We start from the raw sequence: 23,507 nt of genomic DNA, 5'->3' as shown, positions 1-23,507 counted from the left end.
ATTTACTGTTTATACTGATTGTTATCGTAGTTCACACTACGTTTGCGGCGTGCACAGCACACAGAGATGGTTCTAGACATTGGTAACATATTATCTACACGTATGGCACTATTTTATGATCCCACTGAACCATGTTTACTTCAAAGCATTGGTCATACCTTTTGCCTTACCTACGCTTTTTTATATTTTAGACATGTCATTTTTAACTAACTGCTTTTCTTTAATCCCTTGTATGGACTCGCTTTCGAAAGAACGACGGTTCAAACCCACGTCTGGCATCCAGATTTAGGTTCCCCGTGATTTCCCTAAATCCCTCGAGGGAAATGGCGGGATGGTTCTTTGAAACGACACGGCCGATTTATCCTCCCCATCCTCAATCCAATGTGAGCTTGAAATCCGTCGCTAGTCACCTCTACTTCGACTGGATGTTAAACCTGGTCTTTCGTCTTTCCTTTACTCCGTTGTAAATGGTTCAGTATATAAACTGTTCTATGGTGCAATGAAAAATTGGAGAAGATCAATACATGCTTATGCCGGCCGAAGTGGCCGTGCGGTTCTAGGCGCTGCAGTCTGGAACCGCGAGACCGCTACGGCTGCAGGTTCGAATCCTGGCTCGGGCATGGATGCGTGTGATGTCCTTAGGTTAGTTAGGTTTAACTAGTTCTAAGTTCTAGGGAACTAATGACCTCAGAAGGAGAGCCCCATAGTGCTCAGAGCCATTTGAACCAATACATGATTATAATATTTACACATTCTTTAATAAACTCGGAGATTGACTGTTGTTGCGGTTGTTGTTGTCTTCAGTCCGAAGACAGATTTGATACAACTCATCATGCTACTGTATTCTGTGCAAGCCTCTTCATCTCAGAGTAACTACTGAATCTGTTTTCTGTATTCATTTCTTGGTCTCTCTCTACGATTTTTACCCCCCCCCCCCCCCCCCAAAACTGCCCTCCACCAAGCGAGGTAGCGCAGTGGTTAGTAAACTGGACTCGCATTCGGCAGGACGACGGTTCAAACCCCAGTCCGGCCATCCTGATTTAAGATTTCTGTGATTTCGCTAATTCATCTCAGGCAAATGCCGGAATAATTCCTTTGAAAGAATTTCCTTTCCCATCGTTTCCTGATCCGATGGGACGTATGACGTTCCTGTTTAATCCCATCCCCCAAATCAACCAACCTCCAACTTACATCCAGTACTAAACTGGTGGTCCCTCGATGTCTCAGAATATGTCCTACCAACCGATCCGTTCTTCTATTCGGTAGTGCCACAAATTTCTTTGCTCCAAAATTCTATTTAGTATTTACTCCATAGTTGTGTGATGTACCCATCTAATCTTCTGCATTCTTCTGCAGCAACACATTTCAATAGCTTCTAATTTCCTCTTGTCTGAACTGTAACTGTTTATCACTCATGTTTCACTTCCGTACATGGCTATATTCTATACAAATATGGTCAGAAAATACTTACTGACACTTAAACCTGTACCCGATGTTAAGAAATTTCTCTATTTCAGAAACTCTTTCCTTGGCATTATCGTCTATGTTTCTCTTCCATACAGGGCTACACTCCATACAAATACTTTCAGAAAGGACTTCCTAACACTGAAATCTATATTCGATGTTGACAAATTTCTGTTCTTCATAAATGCTTTTCCTGCCATCGCCAGTCTGCCTTTAATATCTTCTCTATTTCGGCCGCTAGGAGCTATTTTGCTGTCAAAATACCAAAACTCGTATACTACATTAAGTGTCTCTTTTTCTAATCTAATTCCCTCAGCATCAACGGATTTAATTCGACTACATTCCACTCTCACTGTTGCACTTTTGTTGATGTTCATCTTATATCATGCTTTCAAGACCATGTCCATTCCATTCAACTGCCTTTCCAAGTCGTTTGGTGTCTGTAAGAGAAATGCAATGTCTTCGTGAAACTTCAAAGTTTCTATTTCTTCTTCCTGAACTTTAATTCCTTCTGCATTTTTCCCATTTGATTACTTTGATGCTTGCAGATTGAATTACATCTGGGAAAGATTACAACCCTGTCTCACTCCCTTCTCAAACACTGCTGTCCTTTTGTGCCCCTCGACTCTGCCGTCTCGTTTCTGTACAAGCTGTAAAAAGCCTATCGCTCCTTGTACTTTACCTCTGCTACCCTCAGAATTTCAATGAGAATATTCCAATCAACATTGTCAAAAGCTTTCTCCAAGTCTACAAATGCTAGAAACGTAAGTCTTGCTCTCTTTAACCTATCTTCTATGGAATATTGAATGGTCAGTATTGCCTCGCTTGTTCCGGAATCCCTACTTATCATCCCCGAGGTCTGCTTCTACCATTTTTCCTATTCCTCTGTAAATAACTGGTGTCAGTGTTTTGCCACCAAGGGTTATTAGACAAATAGTTCGGTAATATTAACACCAGTCAGCACCTACCTATTACACGTGTATTTTCATTTGGCTGCCACAAAAGTTATTTATATCAGGCCCTCTTATTACGTAAAATTTTACTATTGTAGAGACGGTCACCGGAGCACAGTTCGAGGCGGGTCTCCTCAGTAAAGGCACCTGTACTTCAGTCGAGGGCATTGCCCGCCGAGGATTGTTTGGTGGGCCCCTTCTTTTCATAGCAGGACCTCTTTGGCTGTCATCCGAGGCAACCTTACAGCATAGCGGTTCATCGACGCCCCGCTTTCTTCTCCTTAATGGCACGCCATCCTTGACTTACATTTCAGCAAGACAATGCCCGGCCGCTCACGGAGTCAGTTACTAGTGCTCGGCTTCGTGCTTGAGAAACCCTACCTTGGTCAGCAAGGTCACAGGATCTCTCCTTAATTGTCGTATACTAGAGGGAGTTGGAGCGTTATGGGGAGGGCCCTCCAATCATCTCTGGATTTTGACTGTTGTTGTTGTTGTTGTGGTCTTCAGTCCTGAGACTGGTTTCATGCAGCTCTCCATGCAACTCTATCCTGTGCAAGCTTCTTCATCTCCCAGTACCTACTGCAACCTACATCCTTCTGAATCTGCTTAGTGTATTCATCTCTTGGTCTCCCTCTTCGATTTTTACCCTCCATGCTGCCCTCCAATGCTAAATTTGTGATCCCTTGATGCCTCAAAACATGCCCTCCCAACCGATCACTTCTTCTAGTCAAGTTGTGCCACAAACTTCTCTTCTCCCCAATCCTATTCAATACCTCCTCATTAGTTACGTGATCTACCCATCTTATCTTCAGCATTCTTCTGTAGCACCACATTTCGAACGCTTCTATTCTCTTCTTGTCCAAACTAGTTATCGTCCATGTTTCACTTCCATACATGGCTACACTCCATACAAATACTTTCAGAAACGACTTCCTGACACTTAAATCTATACTGGATGTTAACAAATTTCTCTTCTTCAGAAACGATTTCCTTGCCATTGCCAGTCTACATTTTATATCCTCTCTACTTCGACCATCATCAGTTATTTTACTCCCTAAATAGCAAAACTCCTTTACTACTTTAAGTGTCTCACTTTCTAATCTAATTCCCTCAGCGTCACCCGATTTAATTTGACTACATTCCATTATCTTCGTTTTGCTTTTGTTGATGTTCATCTTATATCCTCCTTTCAAGACACTGTCCATTCCGTTCAACTGCTCTTCCAAGTCCTTTGCTGTCTCTGACAGAATTACAATGTCATCGGCGAACCTCAAAGTTTTTACTTCTTCTCCATGAATTTTAATACCTACTCCAAATTTTTCTTTTGTTTCCTTTACTGCTTGCTCAATATACAGATTGAATAACATCGGGGAGAGGCTACAACCCTGTCTCACTCCTTTCCCAACCACTGCTTCACTTTCATGCCCCTTGACTCTTATAACTGTCATCTGATTTCTGTACAAATTGTAAATAGCCTTTCGCTCCCTGTATTTTATACCTGCCACCTTCAGAATTTGAAAGAGGTTAATCCAGTTAACATTGTCAAAAGCTTTCTCTAAGTCTACAAATGCTAGAAACGTAGGTTTGCCTTTTCTTAATCTTTTGATTATGTAACGCAAAGGAAGGAAAGTTGGGTTTAACGTCCCGTCGACATAGGGATCATTAGAGACTGAGCGTAACCTCGAATTGTGTCAATGATGGGAAAGAAAATACGCCTACCGTTTTCAGAGGAACCATCCAGGAGAGTTGAGTGTTCTAACCACTGCCATCTCGCTCGGTCTAACCTAATCGTCAGTTCGACGGAATGTGGCCCGATATCCTCCAATCGGGTATCCAACAACACTGTGAATCCATGCCATCCGAATACCTTCTTGCATAAGAGCCAGAGGTGGACCTGCTTAATTTGCGAAGCTCTTTTTCCTGGATAGAACATCCAACTTTTCTCAAATGTTAATAGTCAATTTGTCTCACGTATATTACATCTTCCGATTTCCGTCCCATCCGCATAATCGTTTCGTGGTGCGTGTTTTCTTGTCATAGAGTGTATTTTGTAAAGTTTTAAGCGATTCGATGCAAACGTTTTTTCTTTTCAGAATGAGATTTTCATTCCGCTGCAGAGTGAAAACCCCATTCTAGAAGCATCCCCCCGGCTGTGGCTAAGCCATGACTCCGCAATATCCTTTCTTTCAGGAGTGCAAGTTCTGTAGGTTCACAGGAAAGCTTCTGTAATGTTTGGAAGGTAGGAGACGAGGTACTGGCTGAAGCAAGGTTGTGAGTAAGGGCCGTGAGTCGGGCTTGGATAGCTCAGATGATAGAGCACTTGCCCGCAAAAGGCAAGGGTCCCGAGTTCGAGTCTCGGTCCGGCACACAGTTTTAATCTGCCAGGAAGTTTCGTGATTTATTTTATCTGCTCACATTTGAAGTTCTTCTTATAAAGATCTGTTTAAATTAATATGCCATTAGTTTTTCCATTTTAATAAAAAGTTTTATAGAACTAGGCCATCTTCAAGAACTTCTGTCTATGCAGCTTCATATTTATATTAATGCAGTTTGTCCATTTTAACCTGTAAATTCTTTTCACAGCAGCTGAAGTTTCAATTTTCTTTGTTTCATTGTATAACTTAGCTGTATATACTAGTCGTAATTGTATTATACTCAAGGATTATAGCACTGTATAGTAGTGAAAACTGGAAAAGAAGACATCGAAGTATTTCAGATATGGTGCTATGGAAGAATGTTGGAAATTTGGTGGACTGATAAGGAATGCGTAGGTTCTCCGGGGAATCAGCAAGGAAAGAAGTATATGGAGAACACTGACAAGAAGAAGGGACAGGATGGTAGGTCATCTGTTGAGACACCACGGAATAACTTTCAAGTACTAGAAGGAGTTGTAGAGGGTAGAAGCTGTCGAGGTAAACATGGATTGGAACACATCCAGCAAATAATTAGGGCCATGGGTTGCAATTGCTCATCTGAAATGAAGAGGTTTGCACGGGAGAGGAATTCGGTTCAGGTCGTATAAAATTATTCTGAAGATTGATGACTCAAAAAAGATAAAAAACGTATTATACCTTGCTGCCAACCTTTGGTGCTCTCTTCACCCATGATAGCGTGTATTTAACATCCATTAGTCTGTTCACGTTGTTATCTTCGTCATTTATGGCATGTATAGACTTAAATTATGATGCTCCCATGTCGACTTTTACATTTTTGGCAGATAATGTATAAACATTTTAGTTGGAACTCCCTTGTATTGCTAACAACTAATTGACGAAGTGTCCTCTTATCTTGAACACTGCTTTCATGTCGTAGTATCTACAGTTCAAAAATTTTCTTGAAGCCTTTTCTTAATACCATTAATGTGGAATAGAATTCCTTTCTTGTATGCCTCCATTTCAGTATTTTTCAGGCGTAAAGAAGCTAATTATCTATTTACAAATATGCGAATTTCACTAACGAAGATTTTAGAAAAAAATTCACATTTATTAACCGTTGTGGAATGGTGTCAACAGTTTGACCAAGGCTGCACTTACGTGGGTGATACCGAACGGTGATTAAGGCCATCGACGTCTACCACAGAGGACAATGTCCAGCGGTCGCAGATGAGGACGCCCACAAAGCGGTTCTCGAATGGTTCCGTAACCGAGGGGTAGATCTCCGTCGTCGAGGAACTGGTAGAACGTTCTGACAGTTTTTTTGCAGAGACTTGCTGATTATGTTGATAAACAGTGTCATGTATCTGTGCATTCTGAAGTGTAGTGCCTCATTCAAAGAAACTTGCTTAGCCTGCCACTGTAATATGTAACTTACTTTTTGAAGACCCCAAATAATTATTCGTATAAAAAATCTATTGGTACTATGTGCGTGCAGTAAGTTAGGGAAATACGAAAACATCAACATTCATTTACAAGGGATATCTTCAAAATTTCATAGAATGCAAAAGAGGTCATAATTTTGATGTTTAGCTGCATCAAATGTCCCCTCACGCTGGGAAATATTTTATATGAGCGAAGATAGTACTTTTAACGACCGATCCCGTCAAAATGTGACTTGTATAGTAACTAAAAACCTAAATCGCAAAGGTTGGAAGGTGTTTCAGACTTAGTCCAGTGGCAACGATAGTGCAGGTATCATTGGCCCCACTCCTCCGTACATGCCAGTATTACCATTCATTGGAGATATCCACAGAGCACGCATCAGTGTTGACAAAAATATGGCTCTGAGCACTATGGGACTTATTATCTATGGTCATCAGTCCCCTAGAACTTAGAACTACCTAAACCTAACTAACCTAAGGACATCACACAACACCCAGTCATCACGAGGCAGAGAAAATTCCTGACCCCACCGGGAATCGAGCCCGGGAACACGGGCGCGGGAAGCGACAACGCTACCGCACGACCACGAGCTGCGGACTCAGTAGTGACAGGTACAGCACATATCACAGTAGCAACCACATCTCGGCTGCCCACCAGCCACAGTGAGGGCTTAGCACATCTTACTGCCTTGTACTGATGTTCCTCGCCTTGTGGCGCTAGTCAACAACCTAACTCAATGAGAGAGTTAATGTGGCTCACAGGTCTTCACGGCCGATAATGCATGGGAGAGCTGTATGTTCTTTCTTTCTATCCTTCTCTCTCTCTCTCTCTCTCTCTCTCTCTCTCTCTCTCTCTCCCCCCCAATCTCTCTCTCTATCTCTCTCTCTCTCTATCTCTATATACACTCCTGGAAATTGAAATAAGAACACCGTGAATTCATTGCCCCAGGAAGGGGAAACATTCCTGGGGTTAGATACATCACATGATCACACTGACAGAACCACAGGCACATAGACACAGGCAACAGAGCATGCACAATGTCGGCACTAGTACAGTGTATATCCACCTTTCGCAGCAATGCAGGCTGCTATTCTCCCATGGAGACGATCGTAGAGAAGCTGGATGTAATCCTGTGGAACGGCTTGCCATGCCATTTCCACCTGGCGCCTCAGTTGGACCAGCGTTCGTGCTGGACGTGCAGACCGCGTGAGACGACGCTTCATCCAGTCCCAAACATGCTCAATGGGGGACAGATCCGGAGATCTTGCTGGCCAGGGTAGTTGACTTACACCTTCTAGAGCACGTTGGGTGGCACGGGATACATGCGGACGTGCATTGTCCTGTTGGAACAGCACGTTCCCTTGCCGGTCTAGGAATGGTAGAACGATGGGTTCGATGACGGTTTGGATGTACCGTGCACTGTTCAGTGTCCCCTCGACGATCACCAGTGGTGTACGGCTAGTGTAGGAGATCGCTCCCCACACCATGATGCCGGGTGTTGGCCCTGTGTGCCTCGGTCGTATGCAGTCCTGATTGTGGCGCTCACCTGCACGGCGCCAAACACGCATACGACCATCATTAGCACCAAGGCGGAAGCGACTCTCATCGCTGAAGACGACACGTCTCCATTCGTCCCTCCATTCACGCCTGTCGCGACACCACTGGAGGCGGGCAGCACGATGTTGGGGCGTGAGCGGAAGACGGCCTAACGGTGTGCGGGACCGTAGCCCAGCTTCATGGAGACGGTTGCGAATGGTCCTCGCCGATACCGCAGGAGCAACAGTGTCCCTAATTTGCTGGGAAGTGGCGGTGCGTTCCCCTACGGCACTGCGTAGGACCCTACGGTCTTGGCGTGCATCCGTGCGTCGCTGCGGTCCGGTCCCAGGTCGACGGGCACGTGGACCTTCCGCCGACCACTGGCGACAACATCGATGTACTGTGGAGACCTCACGCCCCACGTGTTGAGCAATTCGGCGGTACGTCCACCCGGCCTCCCGCATGCCCACTATACGGCCTCGCTCAAAGTCCGTCAACTGCACATACGGTTCACGTCCACGCTGTCGCGGCATGCTACCAGTGTTAAAGACTGCGATGGAGCTCCGTATGCCACGGCAAACTGGCTGACACTGACGGCGGCGGTGCACAAATGCTGCGCAGCTAGCGCCATTCGACGGCCAACACCGCGGTTCCTGGTGTGCCCGCTGTGCCGTGCGTGTGATCATTGCTTGTACAGCCCTCTCGCAGTGTCCGGAGCAAGTATGGTGGGTCTGACACACCGGTGTCAATGTGTTCTTTTTTCCATTTCCAGGAGTATATATATATATATATATATACATATATGCGTCAGTATTCCGGCTGTTTCCTGTTTCGATGCAGCCAGGCAAGTATTCCTCTGTTGTACCAACCTCCTCTTCATTTCAGAGTAGCACTCTACAGCGTCAATTATTTGTCGTCTGCATACCAACCCAAGTCTACCCTTACAGTATTTAACACTTCTACAGCTTCCTCTAATACCATGGTAGATATTCCTTGATATGTTAACACACGTTCTAACATCCCATTCCTTCTTGATGTCAGTGTTTTCCATACGCTCCTTTCATCGAGGTTTGTGCTGAGAATCTCCTCTTTTCCTACTGGTCCACCTACATTTCAACACTATTTTGTAGCACCATATCTCACATGTTTCCTCTTCTCTTCCGGTTCTTCCACTGTCCATGATTCACTTCCACACAGTACTGTTATCCAAACACATATTCTCATAAATATCTTTCTCAGATTAAGGCCTATGCTGGGGTGCTGGATACCAGTACATTTCTCTTAGCCAGGAATGCAATTTTTTGAGTGTGGCGATCTGTTTTTTATGTCCTTATCGATTTGTCAGTGATCTCCTGCTTTACATCGAAGGCGATACATTTCGTTAAATTTGTCTGCTTTGTAGTCACCAATTTTGATGTTAAGTTTATCCCTAATCTCTTTTATGCTACTTATCACTGTTTTCTTTTTTCTTCGTTTTACTCTCAGTCCATTGGGTCCCTGTGTCTCGCATCCATATGACGTCACTTGGTTGAGGATAACACATTGGCCGGACGACATCAAGTGGTCCTCTGGACACACCAATAGTCACATATCGACTACACAAATCTCACACAGAAGCATCTATTATTTGTTCCGCTGTACTTCTTCTTCCTGATATTAATGAGGAAACAAAAATGAGGTTATTCAAATAAAAATATTTTATGTACGTCTTAACATGCAGAAGACTGGAAATTGTCCTGTCGATACGTGTCTAAAATGATATACAAAAGAGGTAACTTAAAACTGTTGCTTATAATTTTGACGTACTATAGCGGACACGAAGCCGAACCCTCACCATCTCATAAACTACAACATTCCACCTCTTTTTGTTCTAACCAACCCCATTTAGACGGAATAGCTTTCTACAATGCGTTTCTCCCTCCCCGCCCCATCCCAAAAATGGTTCAAATGGCTCTGAGCACTATGGGACTCAACTGCTGAGGTCATTAGTCCCCTAGAACTTAGAACTAGTTAAACCTAACTAACCTAAGGACATCACAAACATCCATGCCCGAAGCAGGATTTGAACCTGCGACCGTAGCGGGGTTGCGGTTCCAGACTGCAGCGCCTTTAACCGCACGGCCACTTCGGCCGCCCCATCCCACACCATGCCCCACGCACTGTATTTATTCCATCTCTCTCATTTCCTCTGATCATTCTTTGAAGACAAAACTTGCCGTATTAGTTTTTAGGCATCTCATTCGTTTTGCTACTTTCAGCATGAACATGCCACTGTGATCAGAACCCCTTTCGCGAAAACTATTTTGTTAAACCTACATCCTTCTGGCACTATAGGTTGGTAACAGTATTTCCTCAGTTACCTAAAACGTTACTCATCATAACCTATCTTTTAAAAACCTGTATATCGCACCTTCGAAGGCTTCGCTCTAATGAAGGAAAAGTATCACGGAAGACAATTTTAAGTATCTGTTTCCAAACTATAAAATTGCATAGGATCGATTAGCGGAGAGACTTGCACCACACGAGCCTTCGGAAAGAAAAACAAAACAACAACAACAAAACCAAGCAAAGGAATATAGAAAGAGTAACGTAATCAACCGTTAAGTTCATTAAGAAACTAGGAAGCTTCGGTAGAATGATGTAATCTTCCATGAGTCATTAACGTTTCACTCCGAAACTTCGGAACAATTTTGATGTAGTAAGTCATGAAAGCGCGAGAATGAATAACATTTGACTCTACCGATAGAGAAACATGCAGTAGAACGACAGTCGATTGACAGAAAGATATGAAACGTTAATTCCAACGAACATTCAGACAGTTAAATTCTGCGAAAGACAAGTCTTGTGGTGGAATTCCTTAGGAGGAAAAAATGTAGAATCCTTTAGCATAAAAAAAGTCTTCATGAAATGGTCCGCGTGCTCAAGTGTACTGCTGGTGTGTCCGCAATACAAAGTTGGTGAGATAAGTGTATCTACAATTTACACATACAACAGACTATGGAAGTTGTTGAGTTCGTGCGGTTTTCTCGATTATTCTGCGATTTTCGGAAGCGTGTACACAGCTGTCCGCTAACAAATAACAGTTCGCGTTCCAAGCGCAATCGATTTGCGGTCATTACACATGACAGCTGTCGCTACCCGACGGTTGGATTTGGGTGTGCGATTCTCTTTCTGTCTCTACTTTCAGATACACCGGCTCTGTCAGCGCTACAGAGTATATGTGGCAGTAGCCACTGTTCATCTTTTCGGTTAGTGCTGGTGAATTACTGCGACAGCTATCACGTCGGAAAAATTAGGTTAATCTACGGCTGCATACACCAACTTCTGTTTTATTTTACTCGTTAACTTTTCTTTGTAACGGCTTAATGTGAAACTGACATAGAGATAGACACACAAACAAACATCAGCATCAGGCAATTTATGATGCTTCCAGCTCTTGAATAGAAATCACCGGAAAAACTGGTGGAGACGAACAGAAGGTTTCTTTATATGCAACAAAAATACTGCAGACTTGTAAATTGAGTGGCAAAAAACCACAGAAAGAGTTGTCCTATTTGGCGACGTACTGTGTAATGCGCCCGAAGGGCGTATGGCGTTACTGTGCAGACGATAGCTGACCCGTCTGTTAGGGAAAACCGCGTAGCGAACACGGCAGCAAGTAGCGGGTTAACCCTCCTCGAAACTGACATTACAATCTGTGCAGGAGGCGCAGTTCATGGCATATCCAAGATTACAAAAGGATCTGGGTTTTCTGAATCAACAGCTTCTAAAGCCTAGGGCGAATCTTCATTGTCGCAGAGACAAGGTGTCCAAAGGCCTAAACCACCGCACAGGACGAGCACAAGTTTACGGGGCGGTCGTCAATCATCAGTTAGTCAAATCGCCGCCGATATAGCTTCTCCAGCTGACGGGTGATTCCTGTCCCTTTCCTTTCCAGTAACGTTCGTCCATTCAGTTAAGTTACAGAACTACACAATGGTAAATGGTTGTACTGGTCCTTTGGGTACGAGGAACATTATGTTTATGGTTCACATGAAACGTTTATGTAATAAAAAGAACTGTTATTATGCGTACAAAAGAGTACGTAAAGATAATAATTATCTCAATGTGATGTACAGGGTGTTCCATAACTAACGGCGTAAGAGCAAACAGTTGAAAGAACACAATACTGGAAGCAAAAACGTCTGAGTAAACATATGGTCGAAAATGCATACCTTAAGAGCTACGTGCTATTTTTCATCTGCGATACTGTGAAGCAAATCTCTTCTACTGCAAGCTCTTTGCTTTCCACATTTTGAGAAATAGTAGTATAACAAAAACAAGACAAAATGTATAGTAATTATGTGCTCTAAAATGCACGTCCTCATCTTGGCTACTTCGAAACACAACTCTTCTAACGAAGAATTGCTTACAACTTTTAAGGTATACATTTTAGAGCAAATGTTTACTGGACATTTTTTCTTGTTTTGGTCCATACTGCTACTTCCCAAAATGTGGAAAGCAAAGAGCCTGCAGTAGAAGAGATTTGCTTCACAATATCGAAGATGAAAATCTGCGCGTAGCTCTTAAGGTATGCATTTTCGACTCTATGTTTACTGAGACATTTTTGCTTCTAGTATCGTGTACTTTCAACTATATGCGTTTAATCCATCAATTATGATACACCCTGTATATAAAAAGCAGTATCGATATTTCGTGATAATATATCTGTGTGTTCTAATGAAGGTAATGACAAGAAGGAAAGCAGTAGAAATAAATTATCATAATCTTCTTTACTCTGGGTTGAGTCTATATATACACTGTTATTGATAACTAAACCACTTATTTCAGTAGCATTAGCATACCTACATCTATGAAAATTTAATTGTGCATTTCTGAGAGATTAATAACGCGTGGTACAGCGAAAGTTGCTGTTAGTGATGTTGGCCGCCATTTGCAAGACGGCAGATTCTTTTTAAAATGACTCAAGTATTATGCGGCTTAGAGCCAAAAGGAGATAGTTTACAACAAATTTCGTGAATAAATAGACAAAAGTAAAATAAATTTCATTCATTTTGCAGAGTGTTATATCCATAGCAAAATAGATTTCAGTGGTTGACGTTTCATGGCTGTCTCTTGTTCTAGAGAAGAGATTTTTCACAGTTCAGAAAGTGTCAGCTTTGAATTAAGAATAAGTATACCACGCAAAAGGTGTTACTCCACACGAACCTACGAAAGTATAAATTATTATTTATGCTACAAGACGTTCCATTACAACCCAGAGACATTTCTAAAAGTAAACGATTAAAATGCTCCACGCCGCTCTGTTCCTAACTTATTTTACGTCTACACAGATATTCCAAAGCGGTTTACTTAACAGGCACTTGACTATAGAAATCCTTAACAATATCCAAGATAAAATTACTTGCCCATAGAATGAAATTGTAGTGAATATTCTGTACGTAGCGTCCTGTATACTTACAGTGTGTTATTACCAGCACAAGTGAACTCACACCTATTGTTAAGTGACTCCTACTGACGCTACAACGAATCTACACACCCGTCTAGACACAAAAAAATCACTACATGGATTTATAATAACGAATCTAATCAACTTTTAATGTACATTATATTGTATTGCGATTTATTTGAAATTGTCATAGTGCACACAGATGCATAAGACCATTACCTGTTTAATGCAGCCAGAAGGAAAATATGATTGTATAATAATGACGGGGTATATATCACATTCAATTTATTTTATCGTGCGTTTCACTGATGAAACGGAAAATTAAGGTGTCGTACATGACATCGCTCAGGCACAGAAGCGGTATTTCGTCATGCTGTGTATTGGACGAGTGCTCACCAGATGACACCGCAACTTCAAGACCGCGATACGCAGTGCTTATTGGTTACTGAATAATGGCTGTTACCTCCTACCCTCGACAAATGTTGATGGGTACTAGAAGACACAGGTTTGATCTGAAAGGCATTTACTTTCAAAGGACGCAAGTTGGTACGGACTCCAGAGCATAACGTCAACCACAGTCTCCAGAGAATGCCAGACACAGGTTACCAACCCCATTACATTGCAACGCTTGGCCTATGGAGATCCACAATAGAACCGTTACACGGATCATCTCAGTTATTACGTAGTATAATTGCTAGGTCCCATTAAAAGCAGCAGATGTAGTCGATAATGTCTTAGACAGTGCCGACTAAAAGGGAATTTAACCTTTCGATATTTATGTTGACATCAAGATTTTTCCCGTATCCCGCACCCGGAATCAACTTTACGGTTTCTGGTGTCATCTATCCACATTCCAATATGTAGTCATCGTCTATTTTTTTGCTTTTGAAATCTAGTTCAAGAACTATCGAGTTCCAGGTGTTATCATTTCAACTGCTGCATGTCATGCTCATGTGGTCTTCATCGCTAGGACTCGTCTGATGCTGTCCTCCACGCTAGTCTATCGTCTGTAAAAATGTTTATGTCTGCGTAATTGTTTAAACCTACATCCATCTGAACTTGGTTTATATATTTATCCTTCGGTCTCCTTCCACGACTGTTACCCACACTTCACCCTCCATAACGGAACTGAAGTTACCTTCGGGCCTCAGGATGTGCCTTATAAACCGATCACTTACTTTAGTCAAGCTCTACCACTTATTTTTCCCTCAATTCGATTCTGCGCTTTCTTACTAGTTGCTCTTTCTACCAACTCAATGTTTAGCATTCTTCTGTACCACATGTTTGAGAACCTTCTGTTCTCTTCTTGTCTGAAATGCTTATTGTCCACGTTTCACATCCGTACAAGGCTACACTCCAGATCTGCATAAATGACTTCCTAACACTCAACTTTATATTCGGTATTATTATTTTTCTCTACTTCAGACACCCTTTTCTTGCAATTGCCCGTTTCCATTTTATATTCTCTCTACTTCGCCCACCATCAGTTCCTTTGCTGCCCAAATAGCAAAACTCTTCTACTACTTTTAGTGTCTCACTTCCTAATCTAATTCCCTCATTTATTTCTCGTACGGTCCATTACTCCTGTTTTACTTTTGTTAATATTTAGCTTATATTCTCTTTTCAAGGCACTATATAGTCTGTTCAACCGTTCTTCCTAGATTTTTTATGCCTCTAGCAGTCAACCTCGAAGTTTTCATTGCTTCTCCCTGAACATTAATTACTCTTCCAAAATTCTTTTCGCTTCCTTTACTGATGTCCACTGCACAGAATAATAAATGTCTGGGATAGGCTACAACTTCGACTCATTCCCTTCTCAGCCATGCTGCCCTTCCGTCTGTTACGACTCTTATAACTATAGTCTACAGCGGTGAATAACCCTTAGCTAAATGTACTTAATGTCTACTACCTTTAGGATTTCAAAATGTAAATGCCAGTCGACGTCGTGGAACGTTTTCTTTAAATCTACAATTACTATAAACAGCACATTCATCTACTTTAACGTATTTTTTAAGAAGCACTTATTTAATTTTAGTTACAGTCATAAAACCTTCCACTCATGTCTGTACCCACATGAATTTCTTGGTTTTCACGTATCTCAGTAATTCCCAACATGTATCTTCTCATTATTCAAGTGTTGAACGGTTTGCGTACTAGAGACCCGTGGCTCGGTGGGCATAACACCAAACAGGGAATGTTTCTTGAAGTTTTGCCGACGGATAGATAAACGGCACCATCGTCTTTCGGGCATGCATCTGAGAAAGTTTCCTTTTTCTTTCGGTATTTCAGGTTGACAAAATAGTGTGTTCGAATTCACTCATTTGAGGATGGCCAAAGCCGAAGAAATATTTCTTTCCTGAATGAACGCCAGAAAGATGTTGGAAAATGAAGGAAATACTTTCAAACAGCAAACCTTCAGGTTTAGAAATTTAGAAATAATAGTTTTGAAAACCCTATTGCGCTTACTTGCAGTACGCTGGACTACTTCTGTTCCCGCGTGTTTTCTTTTCTACCCATTCAGTCGTAGGAAACTACAAGCATGACCCCTATTTCAACTAATACGCCTACAGTTATCTATATCTCGTCTAATAGCTTTATATGGAATTAAAAAATTATAGCTATGTTCCAGGTATTTTCTTATCTTACAAACATATGCAAGTTTCTTTCGTAAAACATTTCTTCAAATGTTAATCATTTCTACTAAATCATTATTTCCTCCAGTTCCTTTCCTTGAATGGCTCTGTAAAGGTCATTTGGAATTATTTCCGGAATGTCATTATGTTCGATGCTAGCTATTTGTATTTTTTATTCATCTGTTGAACTATACAAACTTTTAGAAAAAGTCGTACATTCCTTTCAGAATTTTCTCTGAGTTATTGTATTTTTTATTCATCTGTTGAACTATTCAAACTTTTTTAAAAAGTCGTAGATTCCTTTCAGAATTTTCTCTCGGTTATTGGTTACGGAGCTACTTTAACTAGTGTCTGCCGAACTTATGTATCCTACACTCTGTAATTGTTTTCATTTGTTTCGCTTACAAAATTTTTATTGTATATTTTCACAGCGTCTCTAAGACATTAACGAACAGTTTTCAGTTGTTTTGCCTGTTCTATCACGTCACTGTTGTTACTTGCTTGAATATTTTGCCTTATGTTTGATAGCTGCGGTGTCGTATTTAAAATTTTCCTTTCATTTTTAAAGATGATACATGATGTACAGTTTACATGAAATAAAAGGAGTTCGACGAAAGTACATAAAGAAACACACATACGTAGATACGAGGTGACTTCAAAAAGCAAGCTGCACGCTACTATGGCAGTGCTAACATTTTTTGTCGAATGTTGCGCTACACTTCAGTCACATAGATACACGAGATTTTTTTCAACATAGTACCATAGTCGCTGTAAATAACGGTCGGAAATTTCTGCCAATTCTTCAATTCCTCAACGATAGAATCTCGCTTCTTGAGCTCAGCGCCATTCCCGAAGCGCTATGTGAGCGTTCTCATCGTCAAAACATCTACGACTGCTGCGTATCAGTTCCTTGTTTGCCTGGACATCGTCGTCCGTTTACAATGTCGACGCTCTTTCTCCGAAATCAGCATTACCCGGAACTATGCGGGCTTGGTCACATTGTTGGTACCATTTCACTGTGGGTGGACGCGACATCGCATTTAGTCCATATGCGAATAGAATCTCACCTTGAATCAGTGTGCAGTTTAAACTTACTGTACATAAGAATCTTAACGGTGCGCGTATTTCAACTTTTGAGTAGGTTTACGCACCATTCCACTCTCTCGCCGTGATGCACCTGTTATACGCACCACAGCAACGCTCTGTCCAGGGAAACCCGGAAGATTTGTTCTTCTCTGACAATGTACAGCTCTTGTTGAACAATGATCTTAGTGTGGGACGACATGGTTGACTTACGTTTTGAAGTCCCGTAGTATAAAGGAAAGCCATCACAGTAACTGTCTCAGCTTAGGGCTGTCTTTTCGTCGAAAACATATTTCTGCCCAGTAGAGACGTGGAAGACATACAGAAGTAGTGACTCAATTAGTAGTAAAACATCATAGGTCGTCAAAAAATATGTAACTAAGCAGAGAAGTAGAAAGGTTTTTAAATGCCAGCAAGCTATCACACCTGTTTGAGTGCACTGTGCGACGTCAATAAAGAATATTTATTGAGGCTGTATATCCAGTTTATTAAGACGTTTTGTCCGTACACCTTGTCAGACCGTCACCATGTGCAGACGATGGAAAAGAAACAATGACGACTCATCTGCGAAGAGGTCCCTCCGTCTGTCGTAAGAAGGGTGCTAAAAGTTACCTCCATGAAAATTATCTTTTCATTCGTTTATGACAAAACGTTTTGCAGCCAAAATTTTTTGCTACGGTGGTACCTGATAGCCTTCAGATTTGATCTAAAAAACTTATAAACCCGATCACTCCTCCCACTTCACTTAACTCTACAAATTTATTTCTCTGTTTAACGGTGGCTGCAGAATGTTTGTTTGGTGCGACTGTCAGCTTAATGAAAGAGCTACTTCCGTGTTCAAATCTGGTTGACTGGACGGAAACGTTCGAAATGTGAATATAGTTTATCATAGATACAATTCCATGTAGCTCTTCGCATGAGTGTGTCTCATTTATAGCCACTGCGCCACTTCACTCCGTTCCTTTTCAGTTCACCTGATTATCCTGCAGAATTAGCTCCTACAGGAGCACGGACTGGAAAGAATGGGCTGGAAGTAACTCGGAGATTGGTTTCCAAAGAAGACATTAGGGTCTGTTTAAAGGATAGCGACGTGTAAATGAGGCTGGTACGAACTGTTGCTAGAAAACTAGTTGTCAAGTTGAGGGTCGAACCATTTAGCATGTTTCCAGATTTGGTGTTGGGAAAGGTTCGTGGTTCAGCTTTATAGGAACTTAGGGCACTCACCTTGTGGTGTGATGCGCGGAAGAAGTCGATGTTGGTCCTGACGGTGCGGTGATGCAGGTGCTGGGGGGGCCGCACGTTGTTGCCCAGCGGCGCCTTCTGCTCCTCCTGCGGTCCCTGCATCAGCAGCCGCAGCGAGTACATCTGCAACAAGGGGCCTCGCATGTAAGCCACAATGGACCGTCCCGTCCTCTCTGATTACGTATTAAGAGCACTGCACTATTTGTTACAAGTTTTTCTGAAAGATAAATTGACCGGAAAGTAAACTGCCACCCCCTCGCACCCCCCGCACCTCCACCTTCTGGGAGTACTCGTCGTTTCTGAGCTGCAGAAGTATTGTCAAGTAGTCATGTGGCACTCCCCATCTGACGTAAGTCAGGTCACTGAAGTGGTGTCTTCGTGTCCGTTGGTTTCATAGAACAAGCAGAGTAAAATGGGTCATTGTGGAGACGCGACAGGACAGGAGGAAGCAGCTATCGCGTTTGGACTTGCTCGTGAATTATGTGCGCCTCCTCGATACTGTACGATGCAGACTGTCCCACTTTTCTGAAAGTAATGGTTCACCTAGCACCGCGATGTAGCATGGCGTAAGAACAGTAGCCATAAAAATATTGTAACAAACAGGGATCGGAGACGAACGCCGTGTCAACGGGCACCGGCTTCAAACACGACAGGCGGTTTAGAAATCGTACAATAGCCCCTCATTTGCCTAGCACTTAATACCTACATAATTTTCACGATAGTTGTCAGTGATTTTAAATCAATCTAAGTAGCTGCGCGACAAACGGGAGTTCCGTCTTTCTTTTAATTTTTTTATTTTTGTTTTCTGATTTGTGTGATTCGATTATCTTTAACTGTATCCAGATGGTCTCATACTAAAAGCTGCATGACACTGAGCATAGGGTGGCACACGCTTCGTTCTACTGTCTGGCCTGTGGGACGTCTTACGGTTCGGACGGTGGGGATAGCAAGCTTGCGTCCCTGTGGCAACCATTGGCGTCCTACTCTACGTATTTGCTTCGGTTTTTCCATTACCTATATTACACTCTGAGGCAATACGAACGCTATGTATTAGTTGTTTCTAATGATGACAGAGGGCTCTTTCTCTAGGTTATAGACATTATTGGCCATTTATGTTTTAATAGCATTATAAATATTTTAAATATATTTGTGGATTGTAAATAACGTTTTATATTTTGAAAATATAAAAATGTAGTAAATGAAGCAGGCAAAAAGGAATACAAACGTCTCAAAAATGAGATCGACAGGAAGTGCAAAATGGCTAAGCAGGGATGGCTAGAGGACAAATGTAAGGATGTAGAGGCTTATCTCACTAGGGGTAAGGTAGATACTGCCTACAGGAAAATTAAAGAGACCTTTGGAGAAAAGAGAACCACTTGTATGAATATCAAGAGCTCAGATGGCAAACCAGTTCTAAGCAAAGAAGGGAAGGCAGAAAGGTTGAAGGAGTATATAGAGGGTTTATACAAGGTCGATGTACTTGAGGACAATATTATGGAAATGGAAGAGGATGTAGATGAAGATGAAATGGGAGATAAGATACTGCGCGAAGAGTTTGACAGAGCACTGAAAGACCTGAGTCGAAACAAGGCCCCGGGAGTATACAACATTCCATTAGAACTACTGATGGCCTTGGGAGAGCCAGTCATGACAAAACTCTACCATCTGGTGAGTGAGACGTATGAGACAGGCGAAATACACACAGACTTCAAGAAGTATATAATAATTCCAATCCCAAAGAAAGCAGGTGTTGACAGATGTGAAAATTACCGAACTATCAGTTTAATAAGTCACAGCTGCAAAATACTAACGCAAATTCTTTACAGACGAATGGAAAAACTGGTAGAAGCGGACCTCGGGGAAGATCAGTTTGGATTCCGTAGAAATGTTGGAACACGTGAGGCAATACTAACCTTACGACTTATCTTAGAAGAAAGATTAAGAAAAGGCAAACCTACGTTTCTAGCATTTGTAGACTTAGAGAAAGCTTTTGACAACGTTAACTGGAATAACCTCTTTCAAATTCTGAAGGTGGCAGGGGTAAAATACAGGGAGCGAAAGGCTATTTACAATTTGTACAGAAACCAGACGGCAGTTATAAGAGTCGAGGGGCATGAAAGGGAAGCAGTGGTTGGGAAAGGAGTGAGACAGGGTTGTAGCCTCTCCCCGATGTTATTCAATCTGTATATTGAGCAAGCAGTAAAGGAAACAAAAGAAAAATTCGGAGTAGGTATTAAAATTCATGGAGAAGAAGTAAAAACTTTGAGGTTCGCCGATGACATTGTAATTCTGTCAGAGACAGCAAAGGACTTGCAAGAGGAGTTGAACGGAATGGACAGTGTCTTGAAAGGAGGATATAAGATGAACATCAACAAAAGCAAAACAAGGATAATGGAATGTAGTCAAATTAAATCGGGTGATGCTGAGGGGATTAGATTAGGAAATAAGACACTTAAAGTAGTAAAGGAGTTTTGCTATTTAGGGAGTAAAATAACTGATGACGGTCGAAGTAGAGAGGATATAAAATGTAGACTGGCAATGGCAAGGAAAGCGTTTCTGAAGAAGAGAAATTTGTTAACATCGAGTATAGATTTAAGTGTCAGGAAGTCGTTTCTGAAAGTATTTGTATGGAGTGTAGCCATGTATGGAAGTGAAACATTGACGATAACCAGTTTGACAAGAAGAGAATAGAAGCTTTCGAAATGTGGTGCTACAGAAGAATGCTGAAGATGAGGTGGGTAGATCACGTAACTACCAAGGAGGTATTGAACAGGATTGGGGAGAAGAGAAGTTTGTGGCACAACTTGACTAGAAGAAGGGATCGGTTGGTAGGACATGTTTTGAGGCATCAAGGGATCACAAATTTAGCATTGGAGGGCAGCGTGGAGGGTAAAACTCGTAGAGGGAGACCAAGAGATCAATACACTAAGCAGATTCAGAAGGATGTAGGTTGCAGTAGGTACTGGGAGATGACGAAGCTTGCACAGGATAGAGTAGCATGGAGAGCTGGATCAAACCAGTCTCAGGACTGAAGACCACAACAACAACAACAAATAACGTTTTATTATGTTTACATGTACAAGACGAATTTTTTGTATTACACAGGCGCCACTGGACAGTTTTGCTACACTGGTTTACTCAACTGATCTCGTGTGAAACGGTGGGCGCTTTTATACCCTTATAGCCCCGACATGTACTCAGCAGCCGAGTTGTATCTTTTGGTACGTACAACATGTCCGCAACCAAAGCTATATTCATATTTTATGTTGTAACTACGATCCTGTGTATCACGTTGTACACTGATTGGCAGCATCATACTTGGCCCATTTTGTTGTTAGTGTAATGAAGATGGTCGTGTTTGACTGAAACCTGTTATCAGACTTAATAAACGTTAGTTGCGTTAGAGAGTGACTGTTTTCATGAGTCAACAGGAATTGTTGCTGTCAGTGAATGCCGGTCAGTCAGTTCCGTGTCGAACATTGCGAAGGCAATTTGCGTTAATTGGGCATTTTGAAGGTCGTTGTTCACAGCGCCACATATGGGTGCGTGTCTTAGATGGGTAGCCAACGTAGATAGGACAGAATCCCACTGCAAGGGTGCAGAGTGGTCCGTCGAATCACAGTTCTGATTGTTTTCAAGTGATGCAATACATAGTGTGCACCGGCCGTGCAATGAGGTGCTCAGCCCACACTGTGCGAAAGGCGTGTTGCAGACCGCAGGTATTTCTATGATGATTTGAGAATACTTTCCGTACAATGAGCTGGGTATACTTATTCAAGTTACCGAAATAAGGAAACACGATGTTTACTTCCAAAATTCCGGTGGCCAGGTATAACCCTCTCTCCTACTTCTTCACAGTGAGAGTACTGTGATCAATTGACAACAGCTGACTGCTCTAGGTTGCATGCATACTGTCCTGGCTTGACGAACACACGAGCAGCCTATCGTTCACGGTCCGTCCCGCTAAATCAGCAAGTCCTTGAATCGTAGAGAATAGCAGAACTATTAACATCAGTGACTGAAACGTGACATTCAAAATCCCAGAATGTCAGTGAGGTTCTGGAAGGTACCAACAGTGGTGTGGAACAATGCCAATTCCACTGACGTGGCCACCTCCGCTAGGTTTCTTGGTGGTCCCACCGATTACCGACTGGATTTAAACCTGGGGAGTTTGGTGGCCAGAGGGGAGGGTGAACTGATCCTGGTGCTCTTCCGAACCACGCACGTACAAGACGAGCTCTGTGACTCGGTGCATTGCCCTGCTGGTAGATACCGTCTTGTCGAGGAAGAGCAAACTGCATGTGTAGGTGGACGTGGTCCCCGAGGGTAGAAGCGTGTTTTTGTTGATCCATTGGGCCTTCCTGAATGATTAAATCACCCAGGGAATAACACGAAAACATTCCCCAGACCAAACCGCTCCCTCCGTTATTGCTGGGTGGTTTGCTTTGAGACGTTCCACGCCATAAACACCAATGGCCATCTGTCATCGGAAAAGTCCACCTGTCGCCACTAGGTGGCAGTACAGTTGCGGCAAAGGCGTTCAAATTCCAGCTTTTATCGCTGATGAACAGCAGGCAGCTTGGGTGCAGGAACCTGGCGCCGACGGTGGAGGACCATATGCAGCAACGTTCCCTGGAAGGTCGCTGAGGAGACGCTGCTGGTAGCCGCTTGGTTCATCTGTGCGGTCGGTTGCTCCACAGTGGCATGTTGCCCCAACACATTTCCGCAACCGTTGTTCACCCCTGTCATCAATGGCCTGTGGTGCCCCACAGTTTCCTCGGTGCTGGCTTTGGATAGCTCCTTTTTGCCATCCATGGTATATTTTAATCACGGCGACACGCGAACAGTTTACGAACTTAGTTGTAGGAAATACTTCGATCCTTGCCTCGAAAGAAAATGATCATTCCCTTTAGGAAATCAGATAAATCACTCTGTGGCGACTGCACTATTTTCTTACCCTCCCAATTCTCCCCCCTCACCGACACGTTTTATATACCCTCCAGTCCTAGTGCTGTGTCCTGCCGTTCGTGGTAGTTTACTGTGCGTTGACTTCGAACACAGGCATGGTCACTGCTGTGTGACTGGATAGTGTATTTGGGGAGTCGAGGGCGTCCAAACATCAATGAGCACCTTCGAACATGGCACACATCAGTAAACTTGAGGACTGTTTTCAATGCCGATTTAAGACAATTATCAGGGGCAGCGCAGATGTTACAAGATATTACCTTCGTCCCTCATGGGGGTGACTACTTTTTTATCTGGTCGACTTACGTTTACTGTTAAGTACTGAGATCAAAAACATTTTAAGACAAGTCTGCGATCCCTCACC

The 23,507-nt window shown here is 42.6% G+C and overlaps 1 protein-coding gene across 2 annotated transcripts in view; it reads right to left on the bottom strand.

Annotated features, from left to right (window-relative positions):
• The window catches only part of LOC126412363 (carbonic anhydrase-related protein 10-like), a 407,758-nt gene that overhangs the window by 19,922 nt on the left and 364,329 nt on the right, over window positions 1–23,507 (bottom strand). For both annotated transcript variants that reach the window (XM_050081928.1, XM_050081929.1), the window contains exon 8: window positions 18,161–18,301. In XM_050081928.1, the coding sequence (XP_049937885.1) occupies window positions 18,161–18,301 (141 nt within the window). The remainder of the gene's footprint in view (window positions 1–18,160; window positions 18,302–23,507) is intronic.

This window comes from Schistocerca serialis, chromosome 7, assembly GCF_023864345.2.
Source record: "Schistocerca serialis cubense isolate TAMUIC-IGC-003099 chromosome 7, iqSchSeri2.2, whole genome shotgun sequence".
In the NCBI taxonomy this organism is placed as follows: Eukaryota; Metazoa; Arthropoda; class Insecta; order Orthoptera; family Acrididae; genus Schistocerca; species Schistocerca serialis.
Note: the sequence above shows the minus strand (reverse complement) of the source record. Positions and strands in the feature narration are given on the sequence as shown.